The sequence below is a fragment of the Solanum lycopersicum genome, chromosome 6 (genome assembly GCF_036512215.1).
Source record: "Solanum lycopersicum chromosome 6, SLM_r2.1".
Lineage (NCBI taxonomy): Eukaryota > Viridiplantae > Streptophyta > Magnoliopsida > Solanales > Solanaceae > Solanum > Solanum lycopersicum.
Window position 1 is genome coordinate 26,418,221 of NC_090805.1, and position 22,767 is coordinate 26,440,987.

Genomic DNA, 22,767 nt, shown 5'->3' on the forward strand with positions numbered 1-22,767 from the left:
TCGTTATGAGAATCAAGGTATTATATGCATAAATTAAGGTATGTATTTTCTAGAATATTTTTATGATTTAGAATAAAAATAGTATTCAGTCACTAACAATTATCACGAACCGAAGACATATACTATTATTGGTTGAATATGACATGCTATATAAAACTTCTTAAATTGAAGAAGTGTAAAATTTTAATAGCATAAGTTTGAATGTTATTTTGATTATTTTGAAAGACTCAAAGGGTGAGTCATGTTGTACTTCGGTCTATTATACCGTTGGTTAAGGGTAAGACGATGGATTCAAGTTTCATCGCACCAAAAGGGTAAGACATCAGGTTTAAGTCCGGATGCACCACAATGAAAAATATTTGAGGATAAGACGATAGATTCAAGTTCTATCGCACCAAAAGGGTAAGACATCAATTTGAGTTTTGATGCACTGTGATTGAGTTCAAGTCCCATAGAATTATGGCGTAACATGTCTTATATGGATAAGACATTGAGTTTGAGTCAATGCACCATAGTGATGATATAATGATGACTAAAACTTTGATGAAAAGTCTTGAAATCCGTCCTATTGAATTTGCTTCTTCCTTGAAAAAAATGTGGTAACAACATATGATAATTTTGGAATCGCATGTTCACTTGCTCTATTCTATCGTATGAATGTTGTAGCAGTAAATAGTTAGTCTGAAAGATGACAAATATTTAACGATATGAAAAGGGGCATGAAATGACGGAATTATAATAGTCATCATTGTGGTAATTATAAAAGGAAGAACACTATGGGTTCTCCAAAAAGTCCTTCAAAATGTGAAGGCAATTTTTATTATAAAATGGTATGAAAGGTCATTGGACTTGTGAATGTTGTCGACCCAATTTGACAACTTTATAAATCCTCCATCAAAAGACAAGAAGATAAAGTGATGATACACTTGATCTTTCAAAGTGATGTTGAGGTGTGTCATGAAAATATGATGAATATTAAAATCATGACAATGTACTTATAATGCAAATTTATGAAGTACATATGAATGATTAGTCTATTCCTTGAAGAGAATGTGACTTGTGATGAGTATCGTGAATGCTCGACCATTCTATAAGAGAACGAGTCAAAATGTGATAAAATCATTATGGGTTGGATATATGTCACAACTCACCTCTATGGGAGGTTTGAGGAAAAAAAATGATATATACACCAAAATTCACCTCTACGGGAGGTTTGAGAGGAAATAAATTTTATTTGCCAGAAATAGTTAATGGTATTGTATGTTTATACGTCACTATGGTATGTTTATTGTGAACTACCGAAAGGGCAAAAGAAAGAAATAGTTCTTGTCTATAAGGGTTGTAGTCATTATTGTGTGGCAATACAAATTTGTCATTGGTTGTGTACCATTGGTACAACAAAAGTAAAGCAAGAAACATGTTTTGCTCGTAATGATTTTGACCATGACAATGATAATATAATTTCCTCCTTGAAGGAGATGCTCACCATAGGAATGGTGTCATGGAATATGTGATAGTACACAAAATTAAATTGCAAGCTCTAACGAGTTGTGCTATTATCAAAGGAATAATATTGGATTGTAGTAAGTCTTTCAAGAAACTTTTTAAGTTTCGGATGAATTGAAAAGAAAATATTGAGACTATAAATTACGAAAAGATTTAATATCTATAAATTACTACAATCGAAGAGGGTTATAAATATTACCCATTTTTTCCTCGTGTTTGTTGCACACAAACATTTGCATGCTAATGGAATCACATGCAAAAGTAAACTATAAGTATACTGAAATAAAGATCAGTTGGCATGATTAGTTGACCATTCTGATTTAAATGTGATGCAAACGTAATTGAAAATTTATGTGGCTTATATGATGAAGAAATAAAAGATTCTTCAAGAATTGTCTTGTATTACTTGTTTTCATTGTACCAGCTAAGGTTGGGATTGTAATCTACTGAAGTTTTTGGAACATATAAAAAGGTGAATATGGGCCCATTCACCTTCCATGTGGATCATCTGCAACTATATGATAGATGCATCTATGCGATGATCACATGCTTTTATTGTCAACTTACAAATTGGTTTTTGTAAGTTTGTTTGCTCGAATTGTTAAAAATTAAGAGCACAGTTCCAAACTATGAAATTATATTAATAATGCTGGTTGATTTAGCAGAAATTGTATGCCTCAAATTATAGCTAAATCATGGTTATGAGAACAAAACTCCCAAATAAGATTTGGTATGAGATAATTTTATTTAACATGTAGCAACACATGTATGCATCAAACCAACAAGGTTTCCCCATTAAAATTGGTTCAGGGTCAGGAACCATATAATTTTCATCTAAAATGTTGAATGTGCGGTTATGATTTTAATTGCTCCACCACGCACAAAGATGAACTTCCAAATAAGGTTGGAATGAATGTTAGATTTTCTAACATTCGGGGGAGAAATGATTGACAGCTGAAAATTATGTGTGAGGTTAATTATGAATTATCTAAATCCTCGTTAAATAAATATGTGAACTTAAAGTTCAAGGGATAATTCAGTTACATAATATTGCAAATCAGTTGCCAGATGAATTCACTGACCCTATGATATAATTCAGCTGCAAATGCTCCAGTGTGAAGTCCTTGAAGGACAGAGTTTATAATACGCCGGAAGTGTAATTGACCAGTCGATTCAAAATATGAAATTCCTTGAAGAAGGAAGGAGCAAATGATCAATATGGTCATGATAATTAGACAAGTGCTATAAAAGAGCACATTGACATAACACTTCATAAAATCTTGAAAAAGATTCAGGTACCTGAAATAATGAAAAATGAAGAGATCTCGATAAGTTATGTCTTGTTGGAATCGATATCAAATAACCGTCGACGGTATCTTTGATATGAGGTAGCGCTCAATGATATAAATTGTGACGAGGATCTTGAATTCAAATCTGTCATATAGTGTGGACAGATAAATGATTGGCCAAGTAAAATGCATAATTCAAGTATATTTTGTTTCACTTAGAAAAGTGACATTTTGGACTGGTAGTCCATAAATCAAGGTATAATGTCAGTGGGGTACAAATAAATAATTATGCGATAGTATAACCGTAATATATCAAATACGGTTTGTGCCTTGGGGCATAAAGATTTATCACAAAAATCCTGACATTATTGGAGATGTTTTCTCTTTTGGTGGATGCAATGAGGTTTGTTTTGATCTGGCGAACTATGAAAACTTGAATGCATGTAATGAATAATTGTAATGTCTAGCTAGACAATGAAGGTTATATGAAAATCCTTGAAACAATCGAGGTGTCTGAAACATATAAGAGTTTACAAGAAACTTTTCCAATAAAGCTTCAAGAATCCTTATATGGATTGAAATAGTCAAGGAAGAAAAAGGGTACAAAAGAATGACCCTAATAGTCCTTGTATTTTTATGAAAAGATCTTGGTAAACAAAATTTTGTCTTGACCTACAGATTGATAATTTGACAAATGAAATATTTGTCTAACAGTGCACATACACTGAAAAGTTTTGATGCAATTTTATATGGATAAATTGCATTCATTGAGTACCCCATGATTATGAGATCACTTGACATAAATGATGATTCAGTTTGAGCTCAAAAGAAGGATGATGAGTTTCTTGGTGATGAAACTCTATCTTGGTGCAATCAGGGCACTAGTGCATCTTACTAACAATATTTGACTAGATATTTGTTTTGCAGTAAATTTACTGGCAAGATTCAGTTTCTCCCCGATAAAAGGACATTGAAATGGTGTTGAACACATGATTGAATATCCTCGAAGGACCATAGTTATGGGCTTATTCTATTTCGAGGAATCCAAGACAAAATTGATTGGTTACGCAGATGCAGAATATTTATCTGATCTGCATAAAGTTCTATCTCAATCACGCTATATGTTTGCATGTGGAGACACAATAATATCCTGGGGATCAATGAAGCAAATGTTGCTCTGCAGAAATAAAAGTCCTCCATGAAGCAAGTCAAAAGTGCGTATGGTTGAGATAAATGACACACCATATTCAAGAAATGTGTGGTTTTTCTTTAAAAAAAAATATACCAACCACAATGTACGAAGATTGGAGACATCATCACAAGAAATTAAGTGATGTTTTAATCAGGGGGAGTACAATACGTGTTGCACTCTTTTTCCCTTGATTGAGGTTTTTTCCCACTGGGTTTTCCTGGCAAGGTTTTTAATGAGGCAACAAATGGTGTGTATCAAAAGATATGTGTACTCTTTTTCCTTCACTAGAATTTTTTCCCACAGGGTTTTTCCTAGTAAGGTTTTAACGAGGCACATTATCTATGGACATCCAAGAGGGAGTGTTATAAATTCATTGAATGAGTGGATAGTCCATAAGGTTGGTACATGAACAATCAATTCATATTCACTAGGTTACATGAACCTTTTTGGATAAGAATGTATCTATTTATTATGATACTTAATATGGTGACATTTGGAGTGATTTCTCACTCTATAAATAGGGTTGTTCATTCACTATTGTAATATAGGCATATGAAAGTTATATACACTTGAATAAGAAGAAAATTCTCATTCTTCTATCTACTTCTCTTGTCTTCTTCTCTTTATGATTATATTCTTATGGGCTTGATTTTATAACAATTTTAAGTTATTTTGATTTATTTTAGATTATTTTATATTTGTGAAATACTTTCAAAAATCAAAAACTAATTTGAAAAGTAATTTTGACCAACTTTTAAGTCAATTCTAAATACCTTCTACTTTTTCTTTCCACTTTTAATTATTGTGTTGCTCTTTTATAAAATTAATTTGATTAATTTTTAAGGTTAAATTAATTTATTATTTTAAGGAAAATTTTTAAATATTTAAAAAATATAAAAAAAATATTATAAATTGCTACCTTTTAAATATAAATACAATTAAAAAAATATTAATTAATCTTATAATTTAACTTTATAAAAGAAAATCACGACAACTATTGAACCAATGGTATAACATTATGGTAAAATAGAGTGGTGGAAATAAATATGGATTCAGACCTGTCACCGCTCCCTTTTTATATATTAAGTATTATATTAACCATTCTTTACCACTCTCTGCTTTACTAAAAGCTTCAAACACCTTCCCTTCTCTTCCTCTTTTTTTTTTTTTGTTGGATTAAGCAACTTATGAATGTCTGCAATTACATGATATCGCAAACTGACACCTTAACTCGTTGGATTGAACAAACCCCAAGGTTAGCTCTTAAATTCATGCCTAATTTCTTTACAGGTCTTCATATATATATAAAGTTGTACGGCTTTTACGCACCTCGACTAGTTGTTACTATATTATTTCATCTTTTTGAGCTTGTTTCCTGTGTTTGATAAGGATGACTTAATCTGTGTAGAGCAGTTATAATCAAGTAATTTTCTATTTTAATGTTCATCTTCTTGCTCTGTTTTTTTTCTTCTTTCTTGTGTTGAGACAGTTACGAAATCAGGGAAAAGGCATCAAAATATCGGGTTTCAATTCACGTGACGCACTATAAATTTTTAAACTTCTAAGTTTGCTAAGTAATAATTAACTTTGCCCTTTCTATTTTATCTTATTTACTTCACAAATTTTAAAATTCTTTCATTTATTTCATAGAATTTAATGCCAATTCAAATTATATAAAAGTCTTCGTTTATTTTTAAAATTTTAATATCAATTCAAAGTTATGTAACGTAAATCGAAACCGGCGAATGAAGTTGTAGAAAAGGAAGATAGATAGTATATATTTACCCCTTAGAGAAACAAGACATGGAAAACTCTGCTTTGACCCATTGGGCTGTTCTTCTCTGCTAGTTTCTTTAGTCATGCTCTTTTTATAATATGTAATTTGATGTAGCATGAACTTGGATCATTTGGTCGAGAATAAGTTATTTCACTATATATATATATATATGGGATAATTTATTCTATTAAAAAAATATAAATGGTGCGGTAAATAATTTTAAAACTGTCTAATACCTCCAACTAAACATGGGATAAAATAGTTCCTTGGATTATTATACCTTTTGCAAGTCACACGTGAATTACTTAGACTAGGAAGCCATGTTCCTTGTGAACATTTATGAATATTTACATCTAAATGATATTGTCTTGCGCATCTTTTTCCAGGTAAAAGAGGAAAATATATGTTCATCATTTTATCTTGATCAAGTTCCCTATTAGTGGAGTCACCTCCAAAGCCAAACAATGAAGAAGAAGAACAATAACAAGCCCTTAGGAATTCAATTGATAGAGCGCATAACAAAGTCGAGCCTATCTTTCAAGACATATCAAGTCATTGTTCTAATTGTGACATTTTTTGCATATACAAGTTACCATGCTAATAGAAAAACTACAAGCATCGTGAAACAAGCACTTGATCCTCAATCCCTTGGCATTGGTCCGATTTTTCCATGGCAAGGAAATAGTATTCGGAAATCAGTTATAGATGGTTGGTTTCCGTTTAATGGTCCTGATGGAACAACATTGCTCGGTGACCTTGATGTGGCTTTCCTATTTGTGTATGCCATCGGAATGTACTTCTCAGGGCACGTGGGTGATAGGATGGATCTTAGAGTTTTTTTGACCGCGGGTATGTTGGGAACTGGCTTATTTACAGCTCTTTTTGGAGTTGGATATTGGGCAAACGTCCATAGTTTCTATTACTATCTGATCATTCAAATGATTGCTGGATTGTTTCAATCCACTGGATGGCCATCAGTGGTTGCAGTAGTCGGGAATTGGTTTGGAAAGAAGAAGAAAAGGGGACTTATAATGGGCATTTGGAATGCTCACACCTCTGTTGGGAACATTACAGGGTCGTTGGTCGCCTCAATCTTATTGAAATATGGATGGGGTTGGTCAATGGTTGTTCCTGGTATCCTTATTGCTTTTAGTGGTGCGATAGTGTTCCTTTTATTACCCGTTCATCCTGAATCTGTTGGGGGTAATAAAGATGAAGATGAAGTGTTGTTATCTCCCGGGAAAGAAGACGATGAAGTGAATGAACAACCTCTCTTGAGGTCGAGATCAGACAGAGAAGAGGAAGCATGTGCAGTAGGTTTTATAGAAGCATGGAAGATCCCGGGGGTTGCAACCTTTGCTCTTTGCCTTTTTTTCGCAAAATTGGTGGCTTACACATTTCTCTATTGGCTGCCTTACTACATTAGCCACACAGGCATGAATGTTAACTATTCTATATTCGTCAAGTTAGATATGTTGCTTTCTAAACTTTGTGTTTTGTTTTAATGCTACTGCAGCAATAGATGGACGATACTTGTCTAACGAGGAATCTGGAAACTTATCAACGTTGTTTGATGTTGGAGGGGTAATAGGTGGAATCTTAGCAGGTTACATCTCAGATAAGTTGGATGCTAGAGCAATAACAGCAGCTAGCTTTATGTACTGTGTTATCCCAGCTCTATACCTATATCGAAGCTACGGACAAATCTCCATGACTATAAACATCATCCTCATGTTGATTAGTGGAGTGTTTGTGAATGGACCTTACGCGTTGATAACAACTGCTGTTTCAGCAGATTTGGGAACACATAGTTCTTTGAAGGGTAATTCGCGAGCGCTTGCAACTGTCACTGCTATTATTGATGGAACTGGATCAATTGGTGCTGCAGTTGGACCATTTCTAACAGGTTATATTTCAGCTGATAGCTGGAATGCAGTTTTTGTAATGTTGATGGGAGCAGCTTTAGTTGCTGGTTTGTTTTTGACTAGGCTTGTTGTAACTGAGGTGAACGGAAAGATTCAAGAATTGAGGTCTCAAGGATCATCTAGACCAATTATGTCTACTCATCTTCAAGTGTGATTGCCATAACATTGTGGTATAATGCAAATGCTCAATTTGGATATTATCAGCCTTTAGTTAGAGGGATAAAAAAGTGGAAATGATCAAATCAACTCAAGATGAGGATATGAATTCATCTTCATTTTAGTGGCAGAGATGAAAAGGTGGAAACCCTCATATCAACTTAAACATTTGTGAGATGGACTCTGAAAGGGCCAAAACTGGTTGACTCTTAAGATCATCATCACATATACATGTAAATTTTATGTGCCTCCAACGGTTTTAATTTATATGTCTGATTTTAAAAACGGAGATTTAAAACATAAGAAAAGTTTTTGAATCTTGTAATTTTAAACTAAAGATACGTTAAATGTATCAAAAAGTTATTTAATCTTTATTATGTGGAACTAAAATGTTGTAACGAACAGAAAGATGCAATTTTCGAACTGATTAAAAGGAAAAGTAAGACGAACAAATTATACTGAAAGGAAAACTCCCTCCTCAGAAGTAGGATCAGCCAGATGTAGAAATCAAACTAGGCTATACAACTACCTAAACCAGACATCAATTCCTAAATACTAAGGATCAAATAAGGCTATACAACCACTTAAACCAGACATCAATTCATAAGTACTAAGCTTGCGTCTTTTTGACCTGTGATACGAAATCATAATTTAAAATTAATATTTAGATATGTAATTTGATAGCATGATCTGAAATTTCAAATCGTGATTTCAATTATTATTTCTAAATGTAAAACTAAATCCATAAATTTATATTTTATTAACAAAAAAGAAACTCATCATTTCAAATTTTGCAGAAAAAGACTGCATGAAAAACTATACGAAAGAATTATATTAAAGAATAACTAGTTACTACTATTATTAACTGGTTGATCTTTATAAAATTATGTGTATTTGAAAGTTCATACTCATAAACATTTATTTATAAAGGAAATATGAAGATTATGCAATTTAGTAATGTGTTGTTTTAGAATACTGATATCTTGTTTATGAACTACGGTTTGCTTATTCGGTAAGATGTATAACAATTAGAAAAATTTGATAATTCTCATAACTTGGGGGACTTGTTTATGAGGGAAAAAATACGACTTAAAAGGTTTGAATTGTTGTTCAAATAAAACTTCAACTTCAAATCATGATTTTATATTGCATGTCCAAAACGACCCTAACAGTAAACAAATCACAAAAAGATGGCTCGTCAAAATTACTTGTTGAATCCAACGGCTAGAGTGTACTTCATGTTTCAATAGGACATATGTGGATTGAAGGATTATTTTTTCTTCCCCTACCCAAAATAGTGGCGCTTGTCCATGCAATATCTGGGTTCGAACTACTAAGCTTTGAGTACGTCTATCAAATACATTATCAATCCAAAAAGCATCAGAGGACCATAAAAAAATCTTTATTCTTTACAAACCAAGGCCAGTGGACACACACACATAGTAACGCCTTGCCATTCAAGTAAAAAGCATCCGGAAAACATATCCAGGGTAGACCTATAGAATACCGTCTGGGGAGGGTAGAGTATATGTATCATAACATTGTTAATAAACTGTGATTAAAGGCAGGGAAATGTTAACAGAACGTATTCACACTAAAAACTATTTATGCACACACTATGGAGGCTTATGTAGACAATATGTTGCTAATAGTTAAGAGAGATAAAAGAGCAACAGTCGGATCTGTGGGGCTAAGGTTACGAGGGAGCATAACCTGAGGTTAAATCCAAGAAACTGTAGGTTCTAGGTGGCAACAGGTAAGTTTTGGGGAAATTTATCTCCAAACTCTGAACGAAGAATAAAGACCAAGCTTTGCAAAATTAGTTGGAGCCATCTAGGAAATGCAACTGCTCTGCACCACCAAAGAAGTTCAACGTTAACATACGGGATAATGACAATTGTCTATATATAGAACACTACTCAAGTATTACCAGTGGATAAAGGAAGGCGTTGAGTCTCATAACTTTCTGAAACAATGAAACAATCACAACTACTTCACACGAAACTTTCCTACTTATGGGACTAGATTTTGACAAATTGAACTGAACATGCATGCTAGAACCCATTTCATCCTCAAAAAATACTACAACATGTGTCCAATTTTAAGACGAGAGCTCCCATCAACTGTTGTGGAAATTACACTTACATCGGACAATTCAATATGAAAGAGTAAATGACATGTGCATTGATCAGTTAGACTAACATATGGCTTCAAATGCATTATCATTTGACCTAGTGATCTCTTGAAATGAAACAAACAAACAATTTTGGTTAAGTACCAAACGCATGAAATAAAGTGATTTTAAGATGTTGGTTTGCTAAGACCAATACATAATTGTCCCATTCCCGCAGAGCTAAATAACCACCACCCTAGCTAAAGCAGAAAATCTACAAGGCCATTTCAAATCTTGCACTTTACTCGCATCTACCAAGAGCAAAATGCACAAGCTTCACAAGTGGCTTGGCCCCTTCGCCTTTAGGAGTTGGCAGCAAAAGAAAGAACACCAACTCAGCAGGAAGTAGACGACGCACCAGATATAGCCAAAATGCCTTATACTAGAGTAAGAAAGCATGTAGAACAGGAAAAATGCACTTCTATCATTGATTCTCCCCAATAACTAGACAATAGAATTTAGAATCAATTATTCTAAAGTATGTCATTGCCTAAAGAATTTAGATTTCTCCTTTCACAACTCTGCCAAAAAGACCGGCTTTCTTACAGCTTGCTATCCTGCGGTAAGTAGAATACTACAAGAATAGTAGTGAGAACAGCTTTACTTGTGAAAAATCATTAAAACAAAAATGAGGACAACTAATCATCATTTCTTGGGAAGAAAATTTGTGATGACTACATTCTGGGGAAACTTTTTCTAGAGCAGATATTCCAAGGAAACGTTTGGCAAAGTCATATTCCTGTCTCAACAATTAATGGTGGCAAATTGTTGATTGGAAATAGATAAACGTTGCATGCGCATACTGTTTCTAATAGGATAAAAAGAAATATATAAGCTTATATTTAAAATACTATCCTCTGCTAGGTTTCATTGAGCTGATCTTTAACCAAGTCTGCCAGTGGCTGAAAACACAATATAAGAGAGCACTTTCATCTCATGACACTCTGAAGTCAAAACTTTAGAAGAGAGTGGAACAACAGAAATATCAGCAAAACAAACTAGGTATTGCTGCATACTGTATACATGTTACGGGTTCCTACTGCAAAACTCTCAACCCTTAATTACATCAATGACGGAGAGAAAAACATGAACTTTACAAGAGTTCATTATTTTGCATCTTGTCAGTTAGTCCCATCAAACAAACATCAGTAGAAATCAAATGTGATTAGCCAATTTTATACTGCCATAACCTTTGCAAAAGAGTTGTGTTGTGTTTTTTCCGTCAATAAACTAAAGACTGCCTAAGGTAGTGAACAATTAGTTATACACCAAGAATGCAACTGATTTGTCAAAGAGATGATCCTAAGATTCTACTCAACACTCAACAAAAATCATATTTACACAAGTAGCATGCGGAGAATACCATCAAAGATTCACTGCTGCAAATCAAATGTGGCTAATAAAGGTTTATATGATTCATAAGTAAGCATCAAAGTATTTGTGTGAGACCCAAATGAAAGAGCACTGTGTACGTCCAATGCCAGGAGTAGGTTGGAAAATGATTTTGCATTTTAAATTTCTACTACAGCAAGATGACTTATTTATCTGTTTCGTGTGGTTGTTGAGGATTGATATAGCCAACCCCAACTAGTCTGGGATCGAAGCACAGTGGTTACTATTGTCTTCTTTGACATCCTTATCTTCTCCTATATGAATGTAAAACTCCCCTGTTGTTTACAGTTCAAGTAGTTCTTAGAATTTTTTTGGGAAAATACATCATTACCCTCTCCTACAAGTTTTTCCCTTTTGCTAACTACGACCTAAAATTTGCGAGCATCTTACAACCCGTATAGACTTGTCTAAAGTGGAAATATTATCCCCTTATTTGCTAATGTGGAGCAAAGAGTGTATTAACTCAAATTGAGTTGCATGATGGAAAAAAAGAAGATACAGTTATGAAGCAACCATGTTGAACATAATGGAGAAGAGAACAGTAGCAACAAACACAAAATACGATAACTGAAGCAGAGTAATAATAAAATTGAAGAACAATAAAGTATCAATGTTATCAAAGGCGTGCTTTATAGCGTGCTTAATCCCTGAAGCAAGACACAAAACGGGTTGAGCGCTTCGCCTTGCTTAATGTGTGCTTCAATGTTGTCATCAAGGTTTAAGGCATACTTTTCCTCGCAAATGAGACACTTCTGAAGAGGCAAAACTAAATATTTAATATTTCACTTTATCATTAAAAAAATTTAATTAATTTGTTCATACATTTTACATTCATGCTAAACATATAGATTTACAAATTTTTTTCCCTTTGTGCCTTTTTTTCATTGAAGTTCATGCTTTACTTATGCTTTGCGCTTAAATCCCCACCAACCTTAAAGCTTTTTTGCATTAATTGTTTGTGATAACACTGGATAATATGTGAGAAATCATACAAGTAGATCATGGAAGCTAGATGACGCTCGACTACCTACTAAACTTTTATCCTAATCTTCGACCTCCAATACTTCTATATAGGGTTGGGAAAACACCATATTCCATTAAACTAGCTTCTCCTTCTTCTCATCATTTTTCATCAACTTCTTCACACCATTGAACAAGAATCCAAGACCACTTACCATGTAATATCCCATTCATCTTAAGCCATTCTCCATGGACACTTAGGGTGTGTTTGGTATGAAGGAAAATGTTTTCCATGGAAAATGTTTTCCTGGAAAACAAGTAGATGTTTGACTTATTTTCTCATGTTTGGTTGGTGAGTAGAAAATATTTTCCGGAAAAATATTTTAGTGTTTTTTTTTTGAGTAAAAAATGTTTTTGGGAAATATCTTTTATTTTTTACTAGAGTAGAAAATAATTCTTGAAGTTGAATTTTTTTTTTAAAAAATAAACTTAAATTTTTTTTCATGGTGGGGTGGGGGGGGGGGCTGGTAGGCGTTGGTGGGTGGGGGCTGGTAGGGGGGGGCTGGTAGGGTGGGTGGATAGGGGAAGGTTGAAAAAGAGTTTTGAAAAATGTTTTCCTTAAGTATTGAAGGGAAGTCATTTTCCTTCAATTTGAGGAAAATGAGTTGATTTGGAAAACATTTGACCCAACCAAACATGAGAAAATTGGAAAGCATTTTTTTTTTAAAGTAATTAAATGATATTAGAAAGCATCAAGAAGATGCGAAGTTACAAAAGCACCTTGTGCAAAAAAGTTGCTCCAAATAGAAAATATGGAGCTAGCTTGGCAAAAACTTGTGAAACAGTCAATAGGAAACCCTACTACTCTACTATACTAGAGATAGGGAACTAACAAAATCCGAAAGGTTATCCACACTGTTTACATTGGCATAAAAGTGCCAGCTAAATAAACTAACTAGACATTGGGCTTTAAGAGTGCATAAAGAGGTTGATATTCCATTAAAGCATCTGTTGTTTCTCTCTTTCCATATGCTCCAAAAAATGGCTGCTGGGATCATTCTCCAGATCTTTCTGATGGATTTGTCAACTTTCCACAATATCCAGCTGGCTAGGCATCCTTCATGTTGTAGGGCATTACACATTGTAGCCCAAGCATAGAGTAGAAATAATACTATAAGCTAATTGTTGCAGGGCAGTGCAAAAAAAGGTGATTAACACTCTCATTGGTTTGCTTGCACATGACACATCTGTTGATGAGGATTACACCTTTTTTTCCTGAGGTTGTCTTGTGTTAGACATGCTTCCTTCAAGGATGTCCAGGTGAAACAAGAAACTCTGAGGGGTTGCCGAGTTTTCCAGACATGTTTCCAAGGCCAAATTAGTAGAATGCCATTCTGGGAGCCCAAATTTTTGTAACATTCTTTCACAGTGTAATTCTTCTCCTTAGAATTACCCCAAAGAATCTTGTCTTGATCTTCGACCACCAATGTAGTGTTTTGCAGAGTTTCTAAGAGGAAAACGAGGTCATTAATCTCCCAATTTTGGAAGTTCCTTCTGAAAATAGGTGTCCAATGATTGTTGTCTTTGTACTAGGCTATAGTTGCTTCTTTGTTGGAGGCTATCTGGAACAAGAAGGGGAAATAGACTTTTAGCCTAGAGTTCCCAAGCCATATGTCTTGCCAAAATCTGATCTTGAGTCCATTACCAGCCTTGAAGGATACTTCCTCGAAGAAATTATCTTTGAAACTGCTTATGTGTTTCCAGACCCCAACACCATAGGGTTCAGTGCCATTGGACACCAGTGATCTTGAATGCCATATTTAGCCTTGATGTCTCTCCGAAACCCAACCTCAGTTTGTCCATATCTCCAGAGCCACTTCATGAATAAGCTCTTGTTGAGAAGTTGCAGATTTCTGATTCACAAGCCTCCTTGAAACTTAGGTTGAGTTACTGAGTTCCATTTAACTAGATAGTACTTGTGAGTGAGACTATTTCCTTCCCATAGAAATCTCCTTCTGAGCCTATCTATTTGTTTCAAAATTGAACCTGGTATTGGAAATAGAGACATGTAGTACGTAGGAATACTATCTAGTACACTGTTGATGAGAGTGAGCCTACCTCCCATGGAGAGGTATTGTTTTTTCCATGTAGCAAGTCTCTTTTCCATTTTTTCGATAACTCCATTCCAAATTCTAGAAGATTTGAAACTTGCCCCCAAGGGAAGACCTAGATAGGTGGTGGGTAACGATCCTATTTTGCAACTAAGTATGCCAGCAAGTTCCTCTAGATTTTCCACCTGATTAACCGGATATATAGCACTTTTGAGCATGTTAATATAGAGTCCAGATATAGCTTCAAAAACTATAAGGGTGGTGTTTAGATTGGAGACTTGTTGCCTGTCAGTTCCACAAAAAATGAGAGTGTCATCCGCATAAAGAAGGTGAGATACATTGACAGTGGTGGCTGGATTGCTGCCTACTTGAAATCCTTGAATCCATTGAAGTTCTTTAGCCCAAGATAGTAACTGAGATAGTCCTTCCATAGCCAGAATGAATAGATAAGGAAAGAGTGGATCCCCCTGCCTCAACCTCTTTTGAGTAGAGAAAAATCCAACTGGACTTCTGTCGATAAAAACTGAGAACTTCACTGTTGAAATGCAGAAGTATATCCATCTTATCCACCTATCACCAAATCCCATTTGTTTCAGTATATTGACTAGATAGGCCCAGTTAAGTTGGTCAAAGGCTTTCTCTATGTCCAATTTACATTAGATCCCAGACTCACCACTCTTGATTCTCCAGTCTAGCACCTCATTAGCAATCAAGGATGCATCAATTATTTGCCTATTCTTTAAAAAAGCACTCTGCTGCCCCGAGACTAAAGAATTCATCACCCTTTTCATCCTTTCTGCTAGGATTTTAGCCAAAAACTTACAAACACTGCCTATGAGGCTTATAGGCTGATAGTCATTAAGCTCTACAACACCTTTCTTCTTTGGGATTAGAGCAATAAAAGAAGCATTACAAGACCTCACCATTTGGCAATTCTGGTGAAAGAAATTGAAAGCTGCTAGTATATCCTCTTTAATGAAACACCATGATTTTTGGAAGAAAGCCATGGTATAACCATCAGGTCCTGGGGCTTTGTCAGGGGCACAAGCCATAAGAGCATTAGAGATCTCCAGTTCAGTGAAAGGAAGTTCAAGTTCCTCCTTTTCTTCTATACTTAGGGTGGACATGTTATCAAAAACAGTTGAGGGTCTCCAGGATTCAGCTTCCTTGTATATTTGCTGATAATACTCCAGAATGCCATTCTGTATCCTTCCTTTATCTTCAATTAGTTCATCTCCTATTCTCAGTCTGTCAATGGAATTACCCGTTCTATATGAATTAGCCATTCTCTGAAAGAACTTTGTGTTCTTGTCCCCCTCTTTAAGCCATAAGCATCTAGATTTTTGCCTCCATGAGATCTCTTCAACTATTCATCTTCCCTTTCCATTACCAAGGACTACGAGCCTTGTCAGCAAACACAGGGTTTGCCAATATTGGAGTTCCACTGGTTCTTTGCGTGCCTAAACATGGTAGTTTCTTCATGGATATTCGTACTACGATTGTTCCTGAAAACAATTTGTGAGCAATTGGCATGTCATGAGACAAGTTTGTGTTTGGAGTTTGGAGAAGAAGATGAAATCTTAAGTGGGCAGGGTTGAAATCAAAGAAAACGAAAAGGAGAAGATGGTAGAATAAACAACTGAAAAAGAAAGCACAAGTAAAGTTTGGTAAAAGAAAACTGACATGAAACTAGGTGGTAGCGCGTGAGTTACACTGGCCAGCTTAAATTTGATTCTTGTTCCCTCAGGGTGGTTATAATTCCACTTCAGACAAGTCTAGAGGTCATAAGACCCATTTTTTTCACAAAAACAAAAACAAATAATCATGGTTCCCACCATAAACCTAAAAACAATTTGCAAAAACTTTTAAAATGTTATCATTTTTACCCAATCCTCTTTTTTTTAAGAAAATCATCTTTCCATTTATTATGTAAAAGAATTCTCATAGGCTACCAACTTAGACTTTTATAATACTAATAAATCACATAATAACCCAAGTTATTTTTATTTCTTTCTTGTTATGCATTTTCCCAAAATGTACAACAATTATTTCTCTTGACTAATCATTTCCTTTCTTTTTGATGGCCTAGAAAAGGTTTGGGGCCAATCCTTAGGGCCAGCCGCAGCCCAAATGGCCTTGTCCCTCTACCTTTCTCCACTTAAATGCAGGTTTAGTTTGCATTGCGCAAGGCTCAAGCCTATGACCAAAGTCACAAATCCCACATAACCTTTGCCACTTGAACTAAGTCCTGAGGGCTTCTCTTGAACTAATCCTTAACTTTATATTTATATGATTCGCCAGGCAAATACATGTTTTTTTTGGATGCAATGTTTACATCATAATGGAGTTGTAGCAAATGACATGGGTCTAGGTGATACTTGTGCAAAATCATGGCTTGCAATTTAGTTTATATTTTCAGAAAACATCCATAACAGTCAACTGTTTCAGAAGATAGCTTTTGTTTTTCACACTATAATCTTACAAAAACTTTTCCAAAAGATCTTTCAAAACAGACACATTAAAGATAGACTGTTTTTACCACCCAGAAACTGCACTCTCTTCAGAGCATTAAGGGCTCACAAAGCACACATATCTGACGGTCAAATAATTGGACAAAACACATCACCAAATAGGTAATAGCTGTTGAGCAGTGTCAGTAACGAGGAAAGACATTCCAAAAGTAATCATGCTTATTATGTTCTGAAAAATCAAGTGAAGCTAGATGGCTGAGTCCCAATTAGGAAATGAGATGGTATCCGCACCCAAACAATATTCCAAAAGTTCTCTTGTCAGACTATCGAAAATTATCCTTCTGCTGTAAATTTCATGTGAAAGGTCAAAATGTAGATAAATCTTAACCAATAAATCATTACTATATGGAAACAGCCTAGCAGAAAAATATACAACTATTTAGATACTTCCTAGGTTTCCAAATTAACAAAATTAGATTGCTGGTAAACATTCCACCAGGATGGATGCATAGCAACGCAAATTCCTCAAGAAATATATTGTACAGATATTCTGATTTAACACAAAAATTATTACTTAACAATGTATTATGATTGATCTCTGTCTAAATTCAAAAATTGCCAGCGAAGACTGGTCTACAATTTGAATTCTCCGCCTCAAACAGGAAAGGAGAATTGGTCTAACGGTGTGTTTGGTATGTAGGAAAATGTTTTCTGGAAAACATTTTCCTATTTTCTTTTGTTTGCTTGCAACAAAATGTTGGGAAAACATTTTCTTAAACGACTTGTTTTCCTAAAATCAGCGGAAAACGACTTCCGTAAAAAGAAGCTGACGCGCAACAAGCAAATTTCACCCCTCACACAAGTGCTTGCATCCGTTCCTATTGAACAACAAAGTAGATTTTCGTGGTCGAAAAGGCACAACAACACAAAATGTATTGGCTGCCATCAACTTTAATTTGAAGTTCACGTATGTACCAGCTGGTTGGGAAGGATCTGCTCATGACTCGCATATTAAATGATGCATTAGAGAGACCACATGGGTTTCAAATCCCCCAAGGTATCTTATTTAATCTAAAATAGTTTATCAAAAAAATTAGGTGGACAACGTATATTAATTAACTATATCATGACTTTGTAGATAAATTTTATCTTGGAGATGCGGGATATGGACTTCGTAAGGGATTCATTCCTCCTTATCATGGAGTACGCTATCACTTACAAGAGTATAGTGATCGTCCACCCAAAAATGAAAAGGAATTATTCAATCTTCGGCATGCATCATTGAGATCCTCAGTTGTACATGCCTTTGCTATTCTCAAGCGACGATTTCGTGTAATTGATAATGAACCCTTTTGGGACTTTAAAACTCAAGTGGATGTGGTATTAGCTTCATGCATTTTACATAATCACATAATTGATTTGGAGCCTAACGACATGATAATTCAAGAAGTAGATGTGGAACCACTAGTTCAACCTCAAAATGTTCAAATTACTCAAAGCTCTCAAGGGAGTCAAAGCTATCAAACCCAAAGAGAGAGGCGTGAAGAAGCTAGAGAATGGTCGTCGAAAAGAGATGCCATTGCTCATGCCATGTTTACCGATTATGATAGGAGGAGGAATAGGACACTTTAGTGTATTAAGATGTCTGACTGGAATTAGATGTTCTTAAAGAGTAGGTATAACTATCAAGTCAAAGTTCATGATTAAATTATTAGATGGCCTGATTTGGTGAACTGTATCTTGCTGTTTTTAACATAATTGTTGTTTACTTTACCATTGGCTATAGTAGCAGACAGATTTCTTTGCATTATTGTTTGCTTCTGTTTGTTGTCAAAGAGTCATTTGTTTTACCAGTTATGGGATTAGATTGAGAGTAATACGTTTTTGTAGTGTCTACTTCAAAGTTTTGACTTCCCTGTTGAATGTTTATTCTTTACTGGTCACTTTGCTGAAATTGATTTATAGAATCATCCGAATATTGTGTTCATTGCTCTAAAAATTGGTTGTGATCATTGTCCTTTATTTCACTGTCCTTTATTTCCTTGTATGGATGTTAATCACCCTGCTCCCTACTTGTTCATTATGTTGGAAGTAGGAAAGTAAACATTCTTATGAATGTTATATGAGTGACTGCCTATATTGTGATATTACTTTTCTCGCATGAAAAAAGTTAATTTCTAGTTTTAAAGTGGTTGTTTGAATCAGATTTTTAAACAAAAGCCTCAACTTGGAGAGTGGGGGAGTTTTTCTTATGTTTGAATGTTTTCTGTAACAGTAAATAATGGGCAAAAAAGGAGAGAAGCAGTTTAGGTGGTCAAAGCCAATGGAATATTTGATGTTGGAGATCTTAGCGGATGAAGTGAAGTAGGGAAATAAATCAACCAATCAGTTTAAGGTTATCTCATTCAATCGTGTTTTGAATGCCATTAATGAACAATTAGGAATGGATTGTTCTCCAAAGCATGTGGAGAATCATCTCAAAACGCTAAGAAGCACATGGAATATAGTGCAAACTCTACTAAACAAAAGTGGTCTTGGATGGGATGACAACATGAAGATGATTATTGCCAGTCCCAGAGTGTATGCAATGCATATTCAGATAAGGTTTGTTGTAATCAGTATTGACGTCGTTTATGCAACTCTATGAATATTCAAGATATTCATGAAATATCTTAGGTATTAGTTTTGACTTGAACTTTGTTTTTTTGTTTGTGAGAAATAAAAGAGTTGAGGCTTAAGTTTTATAGGAAAAGAAGAAAAGAGAGAGGGGGTGGTTTTAGTTCTATATTTCGACATTTCATGAAGTTTATGTTATAATTGTGTTATATGTTGATGTCTCTTGTTTAATACCATATTTTTGTCATTTATATTGTAGGCGCTTCCTAGTCATGATAAGTTCATAAACAAGAAGATTGATAAGTTTGAAGAAATGTCTCTTGTCTGTGGGAATCATCGAGCTAGGGGTGATTGTGCTAAGTCGTTTAAAGATATAGGCTTGGATTGTAGTTCAGAGAAAGGTAATGAAGATGAGATTGAAGGACCATCTAAGGAGAATGGAATGCAAGATGTGAGTGAAACTTCTCAAGTCAAGTCAAGTCGTAAAAGAAATCGTCCTTCTGATGTGCAAGAATGTGGTCGGTGATATTTCAACAAAACTTGGAGGTGGCAGCAGCAATAAGTAAAAAGCTGATAGCCGATTAGATGTGACAAGGTTGTATGAAGAAGTTATGGCAATTGAAGGTTATGGGGAAGAGTTCTTAGGGGATGCTTTTGACTATTTGGTACAAAGTGATACTTTAGCTAAGGGATTCATGGCTAAAAATCAAAATCTTAGTAAGGTTTGGTTGGAAAGGTTCAAGAGACTACATAAATAGAATATATAAGTGAATAGGAAGAACATAACTCTATATAGTAGTACTATTATTAGAGGACTTGATATCTTTTTGCTTGAATTTGATTTGTGTGCTTGAGACAAAGTTGTTTTACATGTTTACAAATTGTTAGTTTGTTGAGTTAGTGGTGTTATTGAAATAAGTATTCACAATTATATTATTATGATATGTTTGTACAACTTACTGTTTGATATGTGTGTGGTGTACAGAGATGAGCAATTGTGCACAATAATGTGAAAAACTTCAAGGCTCACTGTATAGTATAGTGTTAGCTAAAAGCATGTACTAATGTATGGTACGCTGTTTTCAAGTTATTTTTTGATTAAAACGACAGTTCGATACATAAAATATCTTATATTCATTGCAAAATTGGAGATCTTATTTTAAAGAATTAGTACTTGATAGTTTGTGTAGAAATAATAGAAAAATATCAAGATATAGTAAGGAGGGGGTTGGGGGTGAAAGAGCATAGAAAATTATTTTCCTAAAACAATTCCTCACTCACCAACTAAAGGCTAGAAATTGTTTTCCGAAAAATGTTTTCCACTCATTAACCAAACATAAGAAAATAAGTTAGAAATAACTTGTTTTCCTAAAAAACATTTTCTATGAAAACATTTTTCTTCGTACCAAACACCCTAAATCCTGCTAAACCTTGACGCCTAACTAGACCGTCGAGCACCACCCACAGCAACTAACATAATTACACAAATTAAGCAATATTAACAAAAAGGCGAACAAAAATCATCATTATCAGCTCATATTTACTCGAAGATTTCACTCTACCATCAAGCATGGTGTACAGATCACAAAATTAATGATTGTTTGAGTTACTGTTGGAATTATTCGAATTCACATTTGAAAGGAAGAAGAATTTGTTAACCTGAAATAAGGAGAGTGAATCTAAAGACGATCGCCAGGCTTAGGAGGTTTGCGATATTTCTCTTCTACATCTTTGGCTTTGAATAATGCATTCTGTATAAGCTTGTTAATGTTGGGGACGTTGTAGTTCTGAGCTATGTAAATACCGCAAACAGTTCCTGCTATCAATGAGAAACTGCTCCTTATAATCCCCATCACCTTCTTCCGATCCCGCAACTACTCAAAACTTGAATTTGCAGGTCACCTTCTTCTACTCTGGGAGTTGCCTTGGACTTGCTATTTTTAAAAATTTGAAGGGCTTATGGCATAAATATCCCTATTTTGGTAGTTGTTTTAATTTTTGCCCCTCAAAAATGCTGATTTTTAACTTTTATCATCAACACTTAAGTATATAAAAAAAATCAAAAATGTAAATGAGAGTGAAAAAAAAAGTCACAAAGAAATAAGTATATTAGCTTTAATAACACAAGTTATATCTCATAGCATAAGGTTAGTCCAAGATACAAGTTTAGTGGGGCATGGAGCAAACTTCTAGCAGCCCAATTTATGCAATATGTCACAAGTTAAATTTCACAAGTCATACTACACTACATATGTTCAATGGCACAAGTTATACTACACTACATATGTTCAATGGCACAATTTATGCGTCAATGAGAGTTTTCTAAAAAAAGAGAAGTATTGAAAACACATCTGAACTTGGCCTAAATTATTAGTTTCATCTCTAAATTTTTGATAATCTTAAAAATATTCATCTACTTAATTAACTGATCTTAAATACACCAATCCAATCTATCACATCGTATAAAAAGTGATTTCAAAATCTTATAGGAGCATGAGACTCTTACAAAAAAGTCGAAAAAAATGTTGAAAACAACCCTAAATTTGCCTAGAATTTAAAAGTGTATTTCACCAATGTAGCAAAATCAAGAGTGTATTTCACCAATATGACAAAATCAGAGTGGAATCAAGTTTGATTAGCCAAGTAAAGAGATATTGTTAGGATTGTCAATAATTGAGAAACAAAACTAAAAATTCAAATCAAGTTCAAAAGTATTTTAATACTTCTCTCAAGTCTTAGAGCCTGTTTGTCTCAGCTTAAAAGCTGGTCAAACTGACTTAAAAGCTGGTTTTTGACTTATTTAACTGTTTGACAATACTCAAAATAGCTTATTTTAAGTTAAAAAAAACGTATTTTAAGCCAAAAGTTAAAAGCTGGGGTAGGGGTGCTTTTTTTTTTTAGCTTATAAGTTGTTTTAAGTTGACCATATTATTATGTTTTTTCCCTTAATATTTTTATACAATATCCAAGTTACCCATATAACCCTAGCATCTCTTTCTTCTATTTTTCCCTTTTCACGTTTGGCATAACAACTTCAGCACTTTTATCCAAACGCATAACTGCTTATTCTAAAAATAAGTTTCAGCACTTTCAAAAATACTTTTTTAAAGCTGCTTTTATTAAGCCCATCCAAACGGGCCCTTAATATGTGAATCAAAAGTCGTGTTTAATTAATGCAAAAGTCACTTAAGGCAAAACT

At 34.4% G+C, this 22,767-nt stretch overlaps 3 protein-coding genes across 5 annotated transcripts; 2 read left to right on the forward strand and 1 right to left on the reverse strand.

The window, feature by feature from the left end:
- The first annotated feature begins 4,533 nt into the window (after positions 1 to 4,533).
- Positions 4,534 to 8,153, forward strand: LOC101248108 (putative glycerol-3-phosphate transporter 1). The gene is made up of 3 exons (XM_004240709.5): positions 4,534 to 5,242; positions 6,151 to 7,198; positions 7,281 to 8,153. The coding sequence occupies exons 2-3, from the start codon at positions 6,229 to 6,231 to the stop codon at positions 7,841 to 7,843; spliced, it is 1,533 nt and encodes a 510-aa protein (XP_004240757.1). The 5' UTR covers positions 4,534 to 5,242; positions 6,151 to 6,228; the 3' UTR covers positions 7,844 to 8,153.
- Positions 8,154 to 9,236: 1,083 nt separating this feature from the next.
- LOC101247924 (uncharacterized) lies at positions 9,237 to 21,525 on the reverse strand. Of its 3 annotated transcripts, none has more exons than XM_010323705.4 (2): positions 21,228 to 21,517; positions 9,237 to 9,696 (listed from the first exon to the last, which is right to left on the reverse strand). In XM_010323705.4, the coding sequence occupies exon 1, from the start codon at positions 21,419 to 21,421 to the stop codon at positions 21,248 to 21,250; it is 174 nt and encodes a 57-aa protein (XP_010322007.1). In that variant the 5' UTR covers positions 21,422 to 21,517; the 3' UTR covers positions 9,237 to 9,696; positions 21,228 to 21,247. The 3 variants fall into 3 exon arrangements, with proteins under 3 accessions (XP_010322007.1, XP_010322006.1, XP_069155231.1); XM_010323704.4 differs by lacking the exon at positions 9,237 to 9,696 and adding an exon at positions 11,953 to 12,162 and having other exon boundaries at positions 21,228 to 21,525; XM_069299130.1 differs by lacking the exon at positions 9,237 to 9,696 and adding an exon at positions 15,696 to 15,986 and having other exon boundaries at positions 21,228 to 21,525.
- On the forward strand, positions 19,396 to 20,094 carry LOC138349302 (uncharacterized). The gene is made up of 2 exons (XM_069299622.1): positions 19,396 to 19,563; positions 19,828 to 20,094. The coding sequence occupies exons 1-2, from the start codon at positions 19,396 to 19,398 to the stop codon at positions 20,092 to 20,094; spliced, it is 435 nt and encodes a 144-aa protein (XP_069155723.1).
- Positions 21,526 to 22,767: the final 1,242 nt, after the last annotated feature.

Excerpts from the sequence above, each read along its gene's own strand:
- LOC138349302 (XM_069299622.1), top strand. The coding sequence starts at position 19,396 with ATGGATTGTTCTCCAAAGCATGTGGAGAATCATCTCAAAACGCTAAGA. Across the intron at positions 19,564-19,827 it reads ATATTCAGATAAGGTTTGTT|GCGCTTCCTAGTCATGATAA; the intron begins GTAATCAGTATT and ends TTTATATTGTAG.
- LOC101247924 (XM_010323705.4), bottom strand. The coding sequence starts at position 21,421 with ATGGGGATTATAAGGAGCAGTTTCTCATTGATAGCAGGAACTGTTTGC.
- LOC101248108 (XM_004240709.5), top strand. The coding sequence starts at position 6,229 with ATGAAGAAGAAGAACAATAACAAGCCCTTAGGAATTCAATTGATAGAG. Across the intron at positions 7,199-7,280 it reads TTACTACATTAGCCACACAG|CAATAGATGGACGATACTTG; the intron begins GCATGAATGTTA and ends ATGCTACTGCAG.